General features: G+C 41.5%; 3 protein-coding genes across 4 annotated transcripts; all 3 read right to left on the bottom strand.

Annotated features, from left to right (window-relative positions):
• Window positions 1-1,245: 1,245 nt before the first annotated feature.
• hoxb1b (homeobox B1b) lies at window positions 1,246-3,746 on the bottom strand. Of its 2 annotated transcripts, none has more exons than XM_082544955.1 (2): window positions 2,231-3,746; window positions 1,246-1,973 (listed from the first exon to the last, which is right to left on the bottom strand). In XM_082544955.1, exons 1-2 carry the CDS (start codon window positions 2,787-2,789, stop codon window positions 1,675-1,677), a joined length of 858 nt encoding a protein of 285 aa, XP_082401081.1. In that variant the 5' UTR covers window positions 2,790-3,746; the 3' UTR covers window positions 1,246-1,674. The 2 variants fall into 2 exon arrangements, with proteins under 2 accessions (XP_082401081.1, XP_082401080.1); XM_082544954.1 differs by having other exon boundaries at window positions 1,246-1,976; window positions 2,231-3,745.
• Window positions 3,747-3,837: 91 nt separating this feature from the next.
• LOC309713061 (homeobox protein Hox-D3-like) lies at window positions 3,838-10,673 on the bottom strand (the record flags this gene model as incomplete). Its single annotated transcript, XM_082544399.1, has 4 exons — window positions 3,838-4,685; window positions 5,830-6,204; window positions 10,443-10,560; window positions 10,638-10,673. The coding sequence occupies 4 exons, from the start codon at window positions 10,671-10,673 to the stop codon at window positions 4,090-4,092; spliced, it is 1,125 nt and encodes a 374-aa protein (XP_082400525.1). The 3' UTR covers window positions 3,838-4,089.
• Window positions 10,674-16,211: 5,538 nt separating this feature from the next.
• hoxb5b (homeobox B5b) lies at window positions 16,212-18,745 on the bottom strand. The gene is made up of 2 exons (XM_082544951.1): window positions 17,693-18,745; window positions 16,212-17,256 (listed from the first exon to the last, which is right to left on the bottom strand). The coding sequence occupies exons 1-2, from the start codon at window positions 18,327-18,329 to the stop codon at window positions 17,009-17,011; spliced, it is 885 nt and encodes a 294-aa protein (XP_082401077.1). The 5' UTR covers window positions 18,330-18,745; the 3' UTR covers window positions 16,212-17,008.
• Window positions 18,746-18,906: the final 161 nt, after the last annotated feature.

Here is an 18,906-nt window from a genome sequence, read left to right as displayed (position 1 = left end):
GCGCCTGTAACAGTTTCTTCTTTGTGTTCCTTTTGTGTTCATTAACCATTCTGTGCTCCTCTCCTCTCGCTGTCCTACATTCCCCGGGCGAAGGCGAAGAGGGCTGAACTGATCCGAAGGTGAAAAACATCCTCCTCCTTTCTCCTCTCCCCCAGCTGAACATCTGTCTCCGTGGTGTTGGCTGCAGCACCGACTCTGACACCTCCAGATGGAGAGCCCACTGGGAGCGCTGAGGTATTACCTACAGAGATGGCAGAGATCGCACCTCTGGAATGAAGTCCCACACTTGTTTTCCACACCGTCCCCCTTTTTTGTTGTTGAATCTGTCACTATTCACCTTATAGATTATCGCCTTCCCAGTCCTTGGCCTTGCGACTCATCTGAAGAGCAGGCTGTTGGTTTGTAAAGAAATGCATGTCACCAAACCTCTCTGCTCCTTTTCTAATTTACAGTAATGGGCCGTATGGTATTTCAACTGTAACTTCTATTCGTAGGACTGTATCAATTTTTAATATAGTTGTCAGAGGACTGCATACTCATGCAGATATATTTCAAATGATTTCCATTTCCTTAAAACTTGTTTTTGAGCAGCCTCGGAGAGATTAAAGTTTGCACAATCTGGAGCACAACCTAAATGACCTACAACCTTATTAGTCTCAATATTAAAAGCAATACCTGCAAAGATCTGAGAGACTTAGAGTGCACTTCTCTGAGCCTCTCTGGTGTCTTGACAGATTGACTCTGCATTCATTTGTGCCTGAACTCTGTGTGAACCTTAGCTTTGGGGAAAGGGGCAGCAACAGGCCAGTGCTGTTGGGGCAGAAACTGTGTGCAAACCTAACACCCAGTGCAAATATTGAAACTACTGCCCCTTCAACATCACAAGAAAGTAGGCGGTCAGGTCCGGCGAGCCTTTGACTCAAGGTGAAATCAGAGTAAGCGCTGAGAGGTTAATTGATTTCATCATTTTAAAAGAAAGATTGTTAAATTTTATAAGATACAAATGGACTTCAGTGACAACCTGTGACAACCTGTGTCCCGGCAGAATTTGGGTAACAAATCGAGCCTGAGACCTGCCTCCCTGGAGTTTGTTGTCATGTTTAGAGCCCCTGGAGGTATTTCGAGGTGAAAAGGTCACTGAGAACCACCCCATGTGTTGTGAAAGATTCCTCTTGTCACATTATGCAAGGGGACTAATAATAGAGGTAAACATACAGGGGGGGAATAAGTTTTTAAAACCACACATAACTTTATTTTACACAGTGAAACAGAACAAATTCTTTATCAGAATTTAAAGTTTGATTGGACTGAATCAGAATTATCTGGATACTCTTTTTTTGTTTTTATTTTATTGCACACTCACACACGCAACAAATACAACTCTTATTGCATTTTATAGACTTTATTAAGCTAAATTGTTTCAACAACTGTTGGAAAATACCCTGTAAATAAATAGTGCAAACGGTAACACTGAGTACATCAGTGCGGCAACAAACAAAGAAAAAACAGCATGGAGGTGTGTAATAGAAAGATTAAATGACTACAAGCAGACACTGCCTACCCTGTATAGTTCACAAGTCCACAAGCAATTTTCAGTTTTTTCTGGAATGGTGCAACTTTGGGGAAAATGTGAAAAACTCTGCTCGGGCCTCCAGTTATATTTGTAGTCACGGTTTAGTTTTTCTCTTGTGTCTTTGGGGAGGCTTCAGAGGTGGAAAGTTTCTCCGTTGGTGCCGGGGTGTTGACTAAAACACAGCCCAGTTTCTCCCGTTTCTTCTGCTTCATCCTCCGGTTCTGAAACCAGATTTTCACCTGCGTCTCATTGAGCTCCAGGCTGGCCGCCACCTCCACCCGCCTTGCCCGCGATAGGTATTTGTTGAAGTGGAATTCCTTCTCCAGCTCGGTCAGCTGCTTGGTGGTGAAGTTAGTGCGGATCACGTTGTGCTGGCCGGGAACACCGAACTCCGACACGACTGCTGTGGAGAGAAATGGATGAATGGGATGATAGAGGAAAATGAAAGTCGTGGGGCTAAAGAGTGGGCTTTAATGACGATGAAAATGTCAGCGTGAACAGAAGAAATGCGTGAAATATTAGCTGCCAAATCATTTGAGGACAATCTAAAACAATTTGGTCTAATTATATCAGCTGGATGGGGGTTTTACGCACGGGGAACAGATCCCGTTTGGTTTCTAAACTGCATTTCTTAGCTCTGATTTCCTCATAACAGACCTGTTTTGGGAGGATTCCTCTTCACTTTCATCCAGTCGAAAGTTTTCGAAGTTTCCTCTACATGCTCCAAATCCCTTTCCTTACATGGAGGCGGTAACCTTGCGTAAACACTTTCTGAATATTCTTGCTGCCTCTGATCCCCGCTGCCAAAATGCAGATACTGGCCTCCCGGTGCAACCCCAGGCCCACAACTGTCCCCGGTATAGGGAGCCATGTTTGTGGCGAGGGGTGAGACTTGTGCATGGATAAAGCTCCGGTCCTGCTCGGGGGCGAGGCCGTACTGGTGATGTCCGTACTCCAGAGGTGAGCCATACACGGAGTTGCCCGGTCCCGCGAACGGCATGTCCAAGCCTACGTGGTTCTGGTGGTGCAGAGGGAGGCTCGGAGTCTGGTGGGGCGCCGAAGTTGCGACCATTACACGTCCGTCCGGTGCGTAACTATCACTTGTTGCGCAAGAGTTGGAGGATGTATATCCATGGTTTAAGTTGTGGTATCCGGCCTTTGCGCTGAAAATATTTGCTCCCCGGTTGCATACGGGGTAATCTAAGTATGAGTTCATCCTGAACCTGGGCCTGCCGTTTGTTCAGAACTGATCAAGACCGTGCAGTCATTAATCGGTGCTCCCTTTGCCCTAACCTTCTAGGTAGTATGTCAAAGCTGTAAAACTGCCTTCCACCCTCATATCACCTTCCTGACACACCATGTGACCCGCCAAACGCCAATGGCAAGGGACCTACAGCACTCTGTCAAGTCTGCAGACTCGTCCATCAAACGGCCTCGCATTTACATGACAAATGCTTCAATCAAACTCGCTCATCCATCTGATAGGAAGGCAAACAGGAGGACACATTTTCAGGCCACAGTGTTACAGGAAGAAAAAATGATAAATGAATATGAGAAAAAAATGATAATAAAAATGATAATAACAAAAAAGTTACTTTTTTCGAGTTATTTTACTCTTGAACAAATAATATAAAATAACCTTTTCTATTAATTTATGGCCTGCAGCTGTTTTAATTGTGATATCATTTGTTTTTCATGCACTTTGTTTAATTCTCTGTTCTAAATGACATGAATGAAGCTAATTTCTATACTGAAAATAAACTTTTTGTAGCTGCTTAAATAACTGGCTTATTATTAAAACACGTTCGGACTGAGTGAACCCTGCAGACAGACACCGAATCAGGCAAGGGGGGAAAGGCATTGCAGTGACTCCAGTGATCCATCATGGCTCCTTTTAAAAGATTGACAGCTTGTTTGGCCCATTTCCCCCATAAAAGAACAAAGACACGTTTAAGAACCATATACAGTCTTTTTTTTCTCCACCGCGTCTTTCTTTTTCTGCTTAAAAGTTGTTCACACTTACAGGGTAAAATCCTCCAAAGCCTACAAGCTCCACTCTCCTCTTATAAGAGTTAATGTAAGGTTATAAACCTCAGGCGCTAACTAAGCTCTAATTAAAAGAGAGAAATTTGCGCTTGGCTCTTTTATTTTGGAGATCAAATCTGGTGGAATAAATTATTATTATTATTATTATTATTATTATTATTATTATTATTATTATTATTATTATTATTATTATTATTATTATTATTATTATTATTATTATTATTATGTTGGGTAAATTACAGCAGTGAACCTTTTTAATTTAAGGTCTTAATTATTAAACGAAAGTTAAAGTCGAAAAGAAAATAACCGAAACTTTGCACTTAAAACACACAGCAAATGATTTATAAATACAGATAAAAAACAACAACATTTGAGACTAATATTCTGATTAATTAGTCAAATAAATAAATAAATAACGCATGCATGGAAATATATCAGTATTGCGCTTCTTTATAAATCCACACCGTGCGCTACAGGTGGGTCAGTTTGGGAGCTTGCATGATTCTTTCCTGAGGACTGCAGCTCTGTGAGAAATACGAGCCGCTCAGGTCGTTTCCTCGCAGGTTGGGGTTTGGTGTGTGTGAGCTTGTGTGGGTGCTGTACTGCACATCAAACTGCGGGCCATGCGTGAAGCCTGAAACTGGATATTTAGAGTAGTTTGCCGGGTACGCAGGCTGCTGCTCCTGCTGCAGCTGGGGCCTGAGCGGAGGGGAGGCCGGTTGGTAATCCCCTCCCAGATGGACATAACCCAGGCTCGACAGAGTGGGGCTTTCCGGGGCGGAGGGGGAGGACGAGGGCGAGCAAGAGGAGGTGGTGATGGCTGGAGGGAGGCCCTGACCTCGCTGGTCCTTTTTCTGCTTCATCCTCCGGTTCTGGAACCAGATCTTGATCTGCCTCTCGTGAAGGTTGAGCAGGCCGGCCATCTCCACGCGCCTCGGCCTGCAGAGGTAGCGGCTGAAGTGGAACTCCTTCTCCAGCTCCACCAGTTGCGCGCTCGTGTACGCGGTGCGCGTTCGCTTGGAGGCCGGGGTCGCGCTGCTTGGACTCTTCTCGTTCACGGGGCAGTCTGTAGAGACAATAATGTGCACGGGAACGTGATCAAATTAGAAGCTTCCCCTTCAATAACTCTTTAAGTTTGCACATCTTTTAGTTTTAGTCTTATGTCTCATTCCTGCTCTTCCTGCTATGACCCCCCACCCCCCACCCCCCATTATAAAAAAAAAGCAAAAAGTAAAAGATCAAAAGTAAAAACAGCAAATTAAAGTTTAATCAGTAAATAAAATCAACAGCAGAACAGAATAAAGGAGCAGCGCAGAGGACACATAACGTTACCACAGCTTCGCGGTGCCTCTGGTGCTCTGTGAGCAAGTTAGTACGCATGTGCTAAAGGGCAAAGTCAGCAAGCTCCAAGGCTAAAATGCAGGTGATGAGTTTGTGTTAGAAGTCTACGCATTTCAAGGATGTTGATTTTAACTATTTGTGTGTGTGTGGCGGGGGAGGGGCAATTTCTATGCGTTTAATGATTTACTAAATGAAACCCAAATATAAAAATACATTTTTATATACAAGAAGAAGTGCTGTCCAGGCTCGTTCTCGTTTGGTTTATGTGTGTCTGATGTCAAATAAGTAAGATAAGATAAGATAAGATAAAACTTTATTAATCCCTCGGGTGGGTTCCTCTGGGAAATTCGGTAAGTCACTTGATACTGGACATTTGACTGTCTTATGCCTTTTATTTAAATATTTTTCCTGTCATAAATCATGAAAGTCTCTGATTTAGGTTCAGAGAAACTGTATTTAAAGTGGAAGATAATTGCAAAGAATAAAAACGTGAGTTTAAATGAAGGAGGGCCATCTATATCTGTGTGTTTCCTGTTTTAATAAGCAGCATTTCTGCGCTGATGAGTCATTCTGTCTGTGTCCTGTTACTCTCGGCTTCGTCTGTCCCCCCAAAATCGATTAAATCTGAATATTTTTCTATGTAATAAACATGACATGTGAAATTAAATTATATTGCTTGGTCTGTTTTATTCTTAAAACAAATGTCATCCTAAATCCTGAGCCAGGGCCTTCCCCTCGCATGCCTGATTGCAGCTTTAATGCTGAACTGCAGGGAATATACGCTACATTAGGAGCTACGTTGAAGGGAAAATGATTGGAAACGGCTTCATTTAAAATCCTCTGCTGCTGCTGGTTTATGTCATACAGACCTGCGACTCTCCTCCCGGGTTTCTGATTTGAGTGTCTGGACTCTTTCATCCAGGGGAAAATCTTTCTGCTCATTGCAAACTTTGGGTTTTGCTGCTTTGACCTCCGGGGAAACGTGCCATGCTCAGACGCCTCCACTTGCTGCTGAGGAGCACACTCAAAGCCGCTCACACCATCCGGAGACTCGCTGAAGAGGTCACGGTGGTGATGGTGATGATGGTGGATGCTGTGTGAAGCGCTGCTGGTTTTCTGCATTTCCATTAAACGTGCACAGGGTCTCCTCCTCCCCCTCCTCTCCTCCCCTCCCTTTTTGACCTTGTGGCGAAGCGCTGGCAGCCAAATGTCACATGGCAGGTTTCCACAGAGGGCTTCTTGGCCTGAGACGATCCAGCAAAAAAAGAAAAAAGACGGAGACAGAATCAGGGAGGAGACTAAATGATCCATCTTATCAACTCAATAGTATGCTGACATGAATAGCAAGCCTCTCCAAGCCAGAGAGGCGACGCAGAATGAAGAGTGTGCTGGAGAAAGAAAGAAAAAAAAAACACACCAAGAGGAGGATAATCCTGTAAAATCTCTGCAGAAATTCAATTATTATCCTCTTGTTCACCCTTTGCAATTAATATGGACCTCAGTGGCCTACAAATTCCTTTTATTGTCATTTAATTATGTAAGTAGCATAACCAATATATAAGGATTGCAGAGTATTAAAGGGGCAGCTTTATTGGAGGCAGTCTTTTGTTTGATTCAGATTCAGGGCAAGAGAAAAAAAATAATACTAATTGACAGATATAAATAGCTAAAATATAAAACCATACATTAAATACAAATATAGCAAATAACAGTGTTTTTATTCATGCTTTCAGTGGTGCTGCGGGAAATTAAATTAGGCCTGTATGACTGCTAATAAATAGCAGCCTTTGTTCAGTTAATGGATAGCCCTGCGTTGGGCATTTTTTAAGGGGGAAAAAATTAAACGTTACATCACAGTTTGCTAAGAAAAATCCATCAGTTAAACGCAAAATAAAAGAAAAGTGCTTTGTGCGCCGCGGCTGTTTTGTGCGCATCTTCTCGGGCAATTAAATTTAATTCACTTTTCTTCCAAAATTAAAGAGAATGAAATTATTAAAGGCGCAGTTTTAAGGACGAGGAGAGGGAGTGAGCAAGGGAGAGAGGGAGAATAAGACTGGAGGCATGCAGCTTTATGAACTCTGGTTGAACCGCGGCTGGAGTCGGGCTCGTAAATCATAAAGACACATAACCCAGTCCGCGGCACAACAGCTCGGCTGCCTTACCTTCACAACCTACATTCATTCCGCTGCTGAAACAATCCTGCACGCAAACAAAACACACCGGCTCCTCTCACCTTTGGAAAACCTCCCGGATTAGTGAATAATCCCAGCAGAAGCACGCGGCTCTCGTGCGTTAAGGTGCACGCGACGTGGCTTTGAGTGGTGAAGGAGTGGACAGTGTTTCTGCAGCTGCAGACCGCCCTGCGTTGCATTTCTGCACACAGGATCGGCGTGTGTGTGTGTGTGGATGTGTGTGTGTCTGTGTGTGCGCGTAAAAAGGAAGCCTTTCTGCTGATCGTGCAGGCTCAGTTTCATGTATGGTAATAGGCCTGCGATAAAGATAAGAAAGGGGATTTTTACGTCTTTCTATATGGCAAATTGACTTCCTCTACGTTTCTGCGGCAGTTAGAGCAGAATGAAAACCCAGAAACATTAAGTTGGCTCAGCAGAGGGCAGGGGGAGCTGAAATATTTTTGGCACTGAAGTCGATTTGAAGTAGATTTAGATAAAGAAAATGGCCTGTTAAGGAGATGCTTCCCACCTCTTCCACCACCACTGCTGTCATGCATTAAAAACACCCAAAGGCTACCAGTTTTTAATTCCACCGCGAAGCTTTCGGGGCGCAGAGAAATCACACTTCTATGAACACACAGGCAGCCACGTCTTGTTTAAACAATCCTGGGAAGTCGTCCAGCTGCTGTAACAATAAATTCAGACATCCAGTTCAGGACCGATGCCAGAGATGCCGTAAATTACTCAGCCAAAGAAAGCTATCAGTGTTTAGTCTTTATACCAAATGCATTCTTTGCGTAATGGATCCTTTCTTCCTTAATTTAAAAGAGAGATCAGAGAGGTTCATTTCAAAGCACCAAAGTGGAGACAGACCGCGGTCAGCACAGCAGCATCCATTAGAAAAAGAAAAGAAAATCGTGTAACGAGGCCTGGCTTGTGCTGGCTTTGGTTTTTGGTGACCGCTGCAGCGGATCGATTGGCGGTGCTTTGATTTCTCGTCTTCACGTTTTGCTCGATCTCTTTGATTGGCTCTTGAGGGTAATATTTAACTCAGTGGCGTTAATTAATGCAAATGGACGTCTTTGATCTTTGATGCGTGCCACAAAAATGTCTCATGGCAGCCGTGGGCCTTCTGTCCAAAAGGTCTGATTTACCTCACGCACACTGGTGCAGTTATTTTGTGCAATCACCGTTGATTAAACGGCTTCCTATATTTGGCCAGAGCGCTCTGAGAAACCAGATTTATGCTCCACGAGTCGCATTTTACTGATTAAACAAAGACTGAATTAAAATAAACGTTAAAAGTGGAATTTAGCAGACGGAGAAAAAAGCGTGACGTGTTGTGTTTGCTCCAAAATGTTAAAAAACATGCAGACCTGCAGAAGAGATGACCCACCACCACCACCCTCACCACCACCACCACCATTTTCCACATTTTGATTGGCTCTAGTTTACCAGGAAATGTGTTGATCCATGCATGCTGAGAGTCACAGATGATTAAATGCACTTGAATGAAATATCACACTTGCCCTTCACACTATCAGCTCCATATCTTTAACCTGATTAGTTTTGGTTTATTTTGTTTAAGTTGAATTTTCGCCTGCTTCTCCAATTCAGGGTCTTGAGCCTATCCCGGCTGAAATTTTGATAATAAGTTAGTTATCAAAATTTCAGTCTTGCAAAACATTCTCTGTGCCCCACATGTAGGTTTTTTCTTTTGTTTTTGTTTTTTGTGGCTTTGGTCAGCGCTGAAAGTCTGCCGAGTGCCGTCTGCTTGAACAGCTGTACAGCTCTCCATGTATGCTGATGGATCCGACCAGATGTAGCTTATAGCCCTGGAAGGTTCAACTACAAGCTGCCTTTGTGCTAAGACATTCCCATCAGTCGAAGCTGCAATTTGTGTGGCACTGAATTTCTGAGATTTAGTCCTCAGCCATAACTGCTTGTGCTAAAGTGCAAAGTATTACCCTCAAAGGTGCCCAAAGTAAGGTCTAACCCTAATGTGTGCCTTTGAGAAAGAAAAGATTATGTCTGTTAGAACTATCGTCTCATTATCAAACAGAATTTCAAAGACAAAAATCATTCTGATGGCATAGGAAGAAAAAATACCGGATTATAACTGATGGTGCATTAACGTGTAAGCATTAGTTTAATGTTACACATATGGTTATAGCACAATAAAAAAGTTTTTTATTCTGTTAATAGGATGCATTAACACAATTATTGTTATTCTGCAAAGTTATCAGAGAAACAATAGCAAATATTTGCCTTTGAAATGTAGTGAAAGTAGACAGAAATACTTGAGTAAAGCACTGCAGGTGCACACAGGTGCACATATAAACATAAATCCTCCTGAGAGCCTATAAAAAGCGCCATAAACACACAAAGAAAAATCAGCAATAAGTGCGCTGTTTAGACAAAAACTGCCCTCTGATATATGAGACGTGGAGGCTGTGTGTGTGTGTGTGTGTGTGTGTGTGTGTGTGTGTGTGTGTGTGTGTGTGTGTGTGTGTGTGTGTGTGTGTGTGTGTGTGATGGGGGTGGAGGTGCAGATGGACTGACCTGATAAGTCAGTTTCCACTGAATAACGCATGCACAATAAATATAAATACAAATAGGTTTGATCCTCGTGGAATGTCGTTATCACTCATGTATGACAACATCCCCGAGCTGCACTTTACGCCCATCACTCGCGATCTTCCTCATCGTCTTCTCTCTCTTCTTCTTCTTCTGTCTGGTGTTTGATGGACACACACAAACACACACCCTCCACATACCCCCACCACCTCCACCTCCAGCCGCCCTCCACTCAGTCTGCAGGCCTGCTGACAAATGCAGCGCACTGCAACCGCTCCTGTCAATTAGCTGCAGGAACCACGTGTGCGCAGAGGAGGGGATTTATTGCCCCGAATTAATTCTCTTGAATCGGCGGTGGCAGAGGCTTGATTCCCCACGCAGGCAACACGAGCGAGTCGATAACCAAACAAATACTCATAAATAACCGTGATTTAAAAATGTTGTTTGGCATCTATAAGCAGTAAACAAACAGCAGATATATATGTATAAGTGTTTGTTTGGGTAATTGTCAACAGCTGCACAGCGCAGGCTGAACAGATGTTACGCAATATATAATGTGTCTTTACGGGAGGATTTTTAAAAATAATGTGCATTAATAAAGCTCCTCCTGTCTTCGCCTTTGATTCATTTGTCGCCTTTGCTGCTTAGAAATGCTAAATATAACCGCGTTACTCCCGAAAACTTTAATCAAACTCACACTGCGAGTGCGTAAAATCCAACTTTGGTGAACTTACTTTTTTCCTTCTCCGGTGCCTCATGCTTTTCCTCACCAGGCCGGCTTCTCCATCCAGTCAGGTCCGTTGGAAATGTTTGTTTGAGGTCCTCCTCCTCACATTTCCCCCTGGCTGCAAACTACAACTCCTCCTTGACTATACGGACAGTGGCAGTGAAAAGGAGACGTGACAAATGATGTGCGGAACAATGCCCACATTCAAGGCTCGTCCGGCAACTTTCCCAGATGTCATATTCTTTACCCTCCACCCTCCCCAACAATGAGGCGCTAAAAGGGAGGAAAGAGGAGAGAAAACAGCCAGCCAAACTGAGCAGAAGGCCTGCAGCTCTAAAGAAAAAAAAAATCACACACACCAGCACGAAATATCAAATGTAGCGCTCATGTTGCACTGATACACAAACAGAAAGGAATTTTCTTGTCTTCTAGACGAATGTTTTTCTTCCCTTCTAGGTGATGTGTCATCATCTACATACTCCCCAAGATGCGAATTTGTGGCTGCTGCTGTATTTACACAAATTCGGATCTACAGGGTGGATATAGGTGACAGATCCTCCGTCTCTGCGGGCGTTTGGACAAAAGCCTGGAAGAATGAAGTCAGCTAATTTAAAAATCAGATCTAAACATGATCTTTTCACTTTGTGAACCGTGACACTGGATATTTCTGGACATTCAGCAATTTTTAATTTAAAAAAACCCTTCATAAGTTATACTAAAGGCTTCATTAGTGATTAATAAATATTATTGACCTGTTTAAGTCATCAATAAGAAAAAAAAAAGCCAGATTGTGAAAAAACCCCTGGGTCTATGATGTTTATCCCTATCGCATGCTGGAAATCTATGTATGTCATGTATGTAACAGGCTATTAAAGCCACATTAAATACTTCATAGATTTTAATAAGTCATTAACAAGTAATTTATCAAATGTTTCAGACATGGAGCAGCATGTTAAATGTTAATAAGTCACAAATAAAGAGGATTAATACATGCAGTCTGCAGTTTTTAATACTAGTAACTTATTAATAAAAGGTTGCAATAAAAAAAACTACTGTACAATTAATTGCAGGTTAATTAGATAAAGATGAAAATTTGGTTAACAAGCTATTGATAAAAGGCTTCATTTATAAAATATTTAGTTATATGTAATACTGGAAGTGTTTAAACCACAAAGTCTTCAATTACAGGAAATGTAATACATGCAGTCTGCAATTATTAATGTTACTGACTTACTGATAAAGATTTAATTATCAACAAGTCATTCAGCTGACAGCCAGATATGTCATTATTATTATTTATTTATTTTTAAAAACAACAACAACAACAACAACATCAGCATGTTTGTAGATTTATAAAGGTCAACGCATGTTGCTGGAATTTATGCACAAAAATAAGTCTTTAGTTCAGAACTTATAAATTCATTTATAGATGAGATTAGTTTTAATATAAAGTTTGAAAATAAAGTTTATTGCTATTAATGCCAATAAGTTATTACTGTATGAAAATCTGAAGTTGTAACTGTTTATATCTCGTTGATGGGGTAGGTTAATTTCCAAGAATTGAATTATAAATGCAAATGAGAAATTAATAAGGGGTTTAATGTCTCAGCTTTCCAGTTTTAAAAAAGGTTATTAGAATTTGCTGAATGCAAAACCAGCAGCTGTTATTAAGACATGAATAAGATGTTTTCAATTTTTTTAAAATAATAAAAATTGCAATAATAAGAATATTGAGACAAGTGGTATGATACAACACGTTACACACTCAACGAGTCATTAAAAACAGATATAAAAGTTAATAAGTCATTAATATGGGCTCATAATAACCCGTTCTGAGGATATATATAAATTAGACAGAAGTTTGAGCTTTTAAATGATGAACGCTATCGTTAGAAGAAGGTTGGACATAACAACACTTTATGTTACTACATTATTAAAATACTTTTAGTTAAAAAATCTGCAGGTATACACCTTAATACGTTTTTTAAAGGAGTAAAGTAACAACAATGTCATTAGTAAGGAGCATTAACCACAATACCTGCAGTTATAAGTGTTTATGTGTCATTAATAAAGGTGTTAAACCACAAAGAATGTGATTATAAATGGAAATATGCAAACACTTAGGGGTTTATTACATCAGGTATCCAGTTATAAACATAAAAAGGTTATTAAGATTCATTGAAAGCAAACACATGCAGTCATGGATGTGAATAAGTCATTGTTATGGTGTTTTGATAACCTGCTCAGATCACCAAGTGACCAAATCTGCACTTATTGATGTTTCAAAGTAACAGTACTAAGTAATAAGTCATTAAAAAAGGAGGTAAATCACTAAAAAAAAGTAATTTTTAAATGTATTTGTGATTATATAAGTTAATAAGGAGTATTGACTACAGCACCTGGAGTTATAAGGGTTTCTTTACTCATTAATAAATGTGTTTAACTGCCAAAAACTATAGATGGAAATGTGCAAATAATAAAGGATTTGATGAATCAGGTCTGGAGATATAAATGTTAATGAGTTATTATTAAATGGGTTCTGATGGTAGGTCTACAGTTATACACGCTAACAAGTTGTTACTAAATGGATGTTGTGTCCGTACCATCTGCAGGGAGTTTCTAAAAAATATCCACTCAGTTCTTATAACCAGCCCGAAGAAGCTTCTACAGCCCTAACACCCAAACGTTATTATTTATGGTTTATAATAAATCTATAAGAGTAACTTAATGATTTATTAACTATTAGCTAGAAAGCCACCAACTCTAAACATTTTTGTAAAATATGCCCACAGAGGTTTGAGTTTGGGCAAATGTTTTACAGCTGCAGTGACCTCATGGCTGTCTTTCTCTAATAAGAAGTAAGACTTAAATATTGTGAGCATTTATAACAGTGATATGACTGAATGCACTTCACCGTCAGAGGCTACAGATTCCTCTTTGAGAAACTCAGACACTCAAATCAGAGTAAATACCAAAAGATTACAAAAAGTCCTCCATTAGAAGTTTGAACTCACCACTAGAAATCCTGCAAGGTCATCAGCTGGCATTAAAGCATCTTAAAATGTGTAACTACATGACACACAGCTGGCTTAGGGCAGTGTTTCCTAATTGAAGGTTATTGTGTGACCTCAGAGGGGTCATAAGATAAGCATGAGAGGCCATGGGGTTATTAACGGCAGAAAAAGAAAGAAAAAGAAGCTTTTTTTTCTTATTTTGCTGTAAAATGTAAAATAATTTAACAGGTTTGAGCTTTAAAAAGTTATTTAAACTAAAAACAAAGGAGAAGTTTCACATTAAGAAAGTAATTTTTAAAACACCTTATAAAACTTTATAAAATGTTTGGGATCTTAAATACAGATAAAAATGGTGCAGTAAAAAAGGCCTCAATACCTTTGGAATAACATGGAATACAGATTAGAGCATAACACAAAGTAGAAATACTCTAGTACAAAGTACATGAAGTCAGTCTGATTATTGCCTCTCCAGCTAACGTAAAGAAAAATGAACCCAACCTTTTATTATTATTATTATTATTTTTAAATCAAAAAGCAGCTTCACTCCCAGAGCGCGCAGGATTAAATGTGTTTCCCTCCACTCGACCTGATCAAACCGAAAGAAATAACAGATCAACAAAGCTCGTCTTTTTCTCTGTTCTTCTCTGTAACTTACATGCCCCCGATGATAAGAGCTCGAGCTGGAGGCAAAAACCCCAGAAAGAAACCTCATCCATCATCAGCCTGCTCGGTCTGAGGCGCCCTCTGCTGGCACAGCCGCCTCATTACAGAGACCTCACGGACACAAACAAACAAACCGCAGCAGCTGTGAAGTCACACACAGCCTTCCAGATGTTGAGCACCCATACAAACAAAAATGTTCAAGGTGGTTTCATGCATTTTATGATTTTGATTAAAGTCGTTCACAGTGACTGGCTGATTTTAACATTTATGTGCAAATAAATACAAACTCCTTATGTTTACGCTCTCTATTATTAGGTATACAACATTATATGTATATATATATTTCTATTCGCTGATTTTGAAACTAAGACTTCAATATTTGTGCTAAATTCTAAATTCTGTAAATGTATACAGGAGATATATAACTCAGCGTGCATCGCCACATTTTTTAAACTCAGTTTTCTCGCAAACAAAAGCGCAAAGTGGAGCTGAATTCTGTTAATTTTACGCAGCTGCTTTGGAGTGATTGAAACCCTGATTATAAACTGTGAAAAATATGAGAAATATAAGCATTGAAGCCTCTTCTCTCCTGTGCAAAAGCACCGTGTTATTGCGCTCCTGAGCCTCGGTGGTGACAGTGCAAAGTCTTCCTCCTGACGCATCTGCGTGCTGCAGTCTCTACCGTCTCCTGACCCAGCGATGATCCCCGCCGCCATGAATTATGCATGAGATCCGGGTACAGATTACCCCTATCAATATGCAATACTCATTACGCTGGCTAAATTGCCACTTAATAGTTATGAATATGTGGAAAATGTCTGGGACCCATATAGCCCACCACTACTTTTTTACTCTTTTTTTTTCTTAAACCTGAAATTAGTTTGGAAATACTTTTGGAAATATTGCAGAAGTCTCTTGCAGTCTTTTGCTTTCCTGCACATAATATCATTATGTTTTATTAGTGGCCGCTAGACAATGCACTCCAGGACCCACATAGCCTGGCTTTTCTTTATGTAAAGTCAGTGAAGCCTGTGTCCAGCTCAGAGTTGTCCGAGACTTCACCTTTGGCCGCTCGGTGACTTGACAGATTCGGATAAATCACTCCAGGACCTCGCTCAAGTTCGTTTTTGCATGGCAGCTCTATAAAGCTTCTCATTAGCCTTCAAGAGATTTTATTTTCCCTCCTAAAAAATCAGCTTGTGTTTGAAAAAGAAACTTTGGATTACTTTCTTTTAAGTATGAAAATCGGCCAGTATGTGTCCACGCTGAGCAGAAACAGGGGCCTCTAAATGAGGATGTTCAAACAGCAAAACGTTTAGGATTTTCATGATAAAAGTGACAAATAATGTGGCTCTGTGGCTCAAAATCAGAACTAAAATTTGCGCAATTAAATCTTAATATTTAGACTGTTTTTAAAATAACATTTTAGCAGCCACACTCTTTTAATGCGTAACAGTTATTGGAAGTTTTCGCGCAGCAGCTTAAACTAACTAAACATGAGTGGACACCACTTCCTTCCCCAGTCCAGCCTTTGCAGTCCCATCCACGCAGTTAAGCCGTCACTTTCATTCAAGGTTGTGAATTATATAGTACATTGTCTACTCCCCAAAACCATAAAACCAACTTTATGGACCTCACGTGACTTTTCACAGTCTGTAAGTAATATAGGCCTATACAATCTTTGGTAAGGGGGATTTTTACCAACTTCAGCCTTGCCTATATACCTGTAAAGCCAAAGCTTTACCCCCTCTTTTTTTTTAAAGGTGGATTTTATCAGCAACATATTTTCCCACATGGCAAACATCTCGCTGCAGAGAGGTAAGTGTTTAAAAAGTCTTATTTTTCACTGTGTCTGCGCCAAAAACAATGCGTCAAAAAATTGACCCGAAATCTTGTTTGTGTGTGGGACATTTTAACAAATACTTCAGGTTAATCATTAATAAGTTAAATGCGGGTGAAAAGCAGCCACACACACACTCACATACACACGCACGCACACAGAAAAAGTTGCGCATCTCCACTTAAATATGGCCTGCCTTTTTTTTAAAAAGAAAAACCTAATCTGTTTTTATTCTAATCGATGAGACAGTCGAGACACGTTCAAAGCAATTGAGAGAAACTTTATTTTCAAGCGCTATGAGTTCACTTACAAATACAAAAAGCTTATTGGAGAAAAAAGCTTACATCACTGCCTATCCACAGAATAACCCTTTGCACTAAAAATTTATCACATTGACAGGTTGAATACATTTGCATTGCTCATAATTAGTCCTAAACAATGGTAATAATAATAATAATTATAATAATAATAATAATAATAATAACAGATGCACAAAATATCCTAGAGCTACACATTGGCTTGAAAGTTTATGGATCTTGGCCACAAGTTAACCATCAAAAATAGCAGTAAAAGTTACACTAAAGCGCTTTGAATGGCCCCCGGAATACATTACATTCAATGAAGAGCAGCATGTGGTTTGGAAACTTCTTCTTTTCTTTTCCTTTTTTTAAACGTGTGTTTTGTTTTGTTTTTACTGTACAATGAATTTACTCCTGTTAGACCGCGGAGAAGTTACAATAAAGAGCTCAAGTTGAAACACCTTCAAGAGAAAGACAGAAAGAGACAGAAAGAGAGAGGAGAGATGGACAGATAACTCCCCAGCCCTGCGATATTTACATCTTATTTTCCACATCTAAGCTACAACAACAGTGAACTAAAAATGGCATTTTAAGACCACAGAATACTTCTTTTTCTATCACAATGGCATGCTGGAAGGTGCTGCGCTTTAAATAGCTTTACAGTACTCATGGGTTCTCTTTTTTTTTTTTTTTTAACTTATTATGTTTTTCTTTTTTTCTTTCTTTCTGTGTTTTTTTTAACTCCACCAAAAGTTATTCAGTTGTGGAAGGCGCTCCCTCCCGTTACGAGGCTCATGCTTTTCAGTTTATTGTCCTTCTTCCACTTCATCCTGCGGTTCTGAAACCAGATTTTGATCTGTCTTTCGGAAAGACACAGGGCGTGGGCTATCTCTATCCTCCGCCGTCTGGTTAGGTACCTATTGAAGTGAAACTCTTTCTCCAGCTCTAGCGTCTGGTAGCGGGTGTACGCAGTTCGGGCCCTTTTCCCATCAGGTCCAGTCATATCTACAATTTTACAGAAAATCCAGAAAATTAGCAACCGCACTGCACACCAACAACTACACTTTCTTTTCTGTCTTTTCTCCCTTTTTTTTAATGTGGGGGGGCTTTTCACTGTGATTTAATGGACGGAGAGGGGGGGTCACACAGCATGAAATGGGTGGAAGCATGCAACCAACACGACACATAACACAACACAACAATCAGCCTTCCCTCTGCAGCTCTGGGCCAGCACAGCTCACTACACCCCACACCTCCTCCGGGCTCCAGCGGCATTTAAAGCAAACAACCCCACAAAGATTTTTTTTTTCTCTTACTGATTCTGCCTCTAAATTCTTCCTTCCACGCCAGCCTGCGCACTCATGCAACACCTGACAGATTTATGGCACACCGTCAGCGTGACAGCCTTCAAAACTAAATATTAAGAGAGGTGGAAATCTACCATGGCTTATGTGCAGCTTCCGCATCCACGGGAATATTTGTGGCGTTTGGCAGTCGTTTGCTGTGGGAGTGGAGGAGGTGGCGTTGGGCTCCTGGTGCTGCTGCTGCTGCTGCTGCTGCTGCGCCCGCGGTGCCGTGCCGGAGGAGCCTCCGCCGCCTCCGCCGCCGCTGCTATGCGCGCCCTCCTCGCTCTCGGATGCGACCGTGGCGTCCTCTATCTCCGTGAAATGAGCGCTGTTGCTTTTGTTGAGGCTGCTGCCGCCCGAGGTCGCGCTCCGGTCAGAGGGAGGAGAGGGGCTTTTTAGTTCCAGCTGCTCCCGGCTGGCTGTGGCGCACGACGGCGGCGGCGGCTGCACCGGGTCTGGAGACGACAGCGAGCAGTTGGGCGTCTGTCTGTAGCGGGCGTCCGCCCCAAATCCCCGGGCATCCTCCCTCACAGCCCCGAAGTGGCCGCCGGTGTTGGTGCGGTTCACGGTTAGGTCCATGCCATTGTAGTTGTAGCCGAAAGACCCGGAGTGCATGGTGCCAGGGTCTCTGAAGGAGCCGCTCACAGCGCCGTTAGTCCCATAATTTAGTAACTGATAGTCGGAGCCATTTGGATAGCGCCCTGAGAACGAGTTTACAAAGTAAGAGCTCATTTGCTTGGATTTTTAAAGCCTCGATTTGTAGATCTTTGTCGCTATAATCCTGTGTGCTTGCACGATTTATGGATGCAATCATGAATTATAAGCAATGAAGCCCTACTGTACTTTGCCAGGTATGCGGCCAAATATGGGAGAGCGTTCGGGAATCACGTGCCTTTGTTGACCAGTCGTAAATCCTCACTGATGACTTCAAGAGGTAATTCATGCTCCATGGTTACAAATGATGACGAAATAATGGTCGTTAGGGCTCCAGTCAATGGTGCCTCCCCGCTGCGCCCCGAGAGCCGCGCAGGCAGAGAGCGCCATCTTCCGGACAGCTGCGGTAGCACCCCGCCGGGACTCGCTGTCAGGGCCCCCGGAGTCATCCATCATTTATGTAACACTCATAACGCAGGCCACAAAAGGCTCAGGTAGCACAAAACAGCGAGCTCTCAGCCAAACTCGCGCACTTTACCCAAAAGTATCCAAAAAAAGGGGGAAATTTTCACTTTTACGCCATATTATATGATTTTATTGTGGCTTAAGAAGCTGAGCAGACGCTGAGCCACTACCATTACTACTAAAACTACTA

This window comes from Aulonocara stuartgranti (assembly GCF_965226115.1).
Source record: "Aulonocara stuartgranti genome assembly, chromosome: 8".
Lineage (NCBI taxonomy): Eukaryota > Metazoa > Chordata > Actinopteri > Cichliformes > Cichlidae > Aulonocara > Aulonocara stuartgranti.
This window is presented reverse-complemented; position numbering and strand designations above follow the sequence as displayed.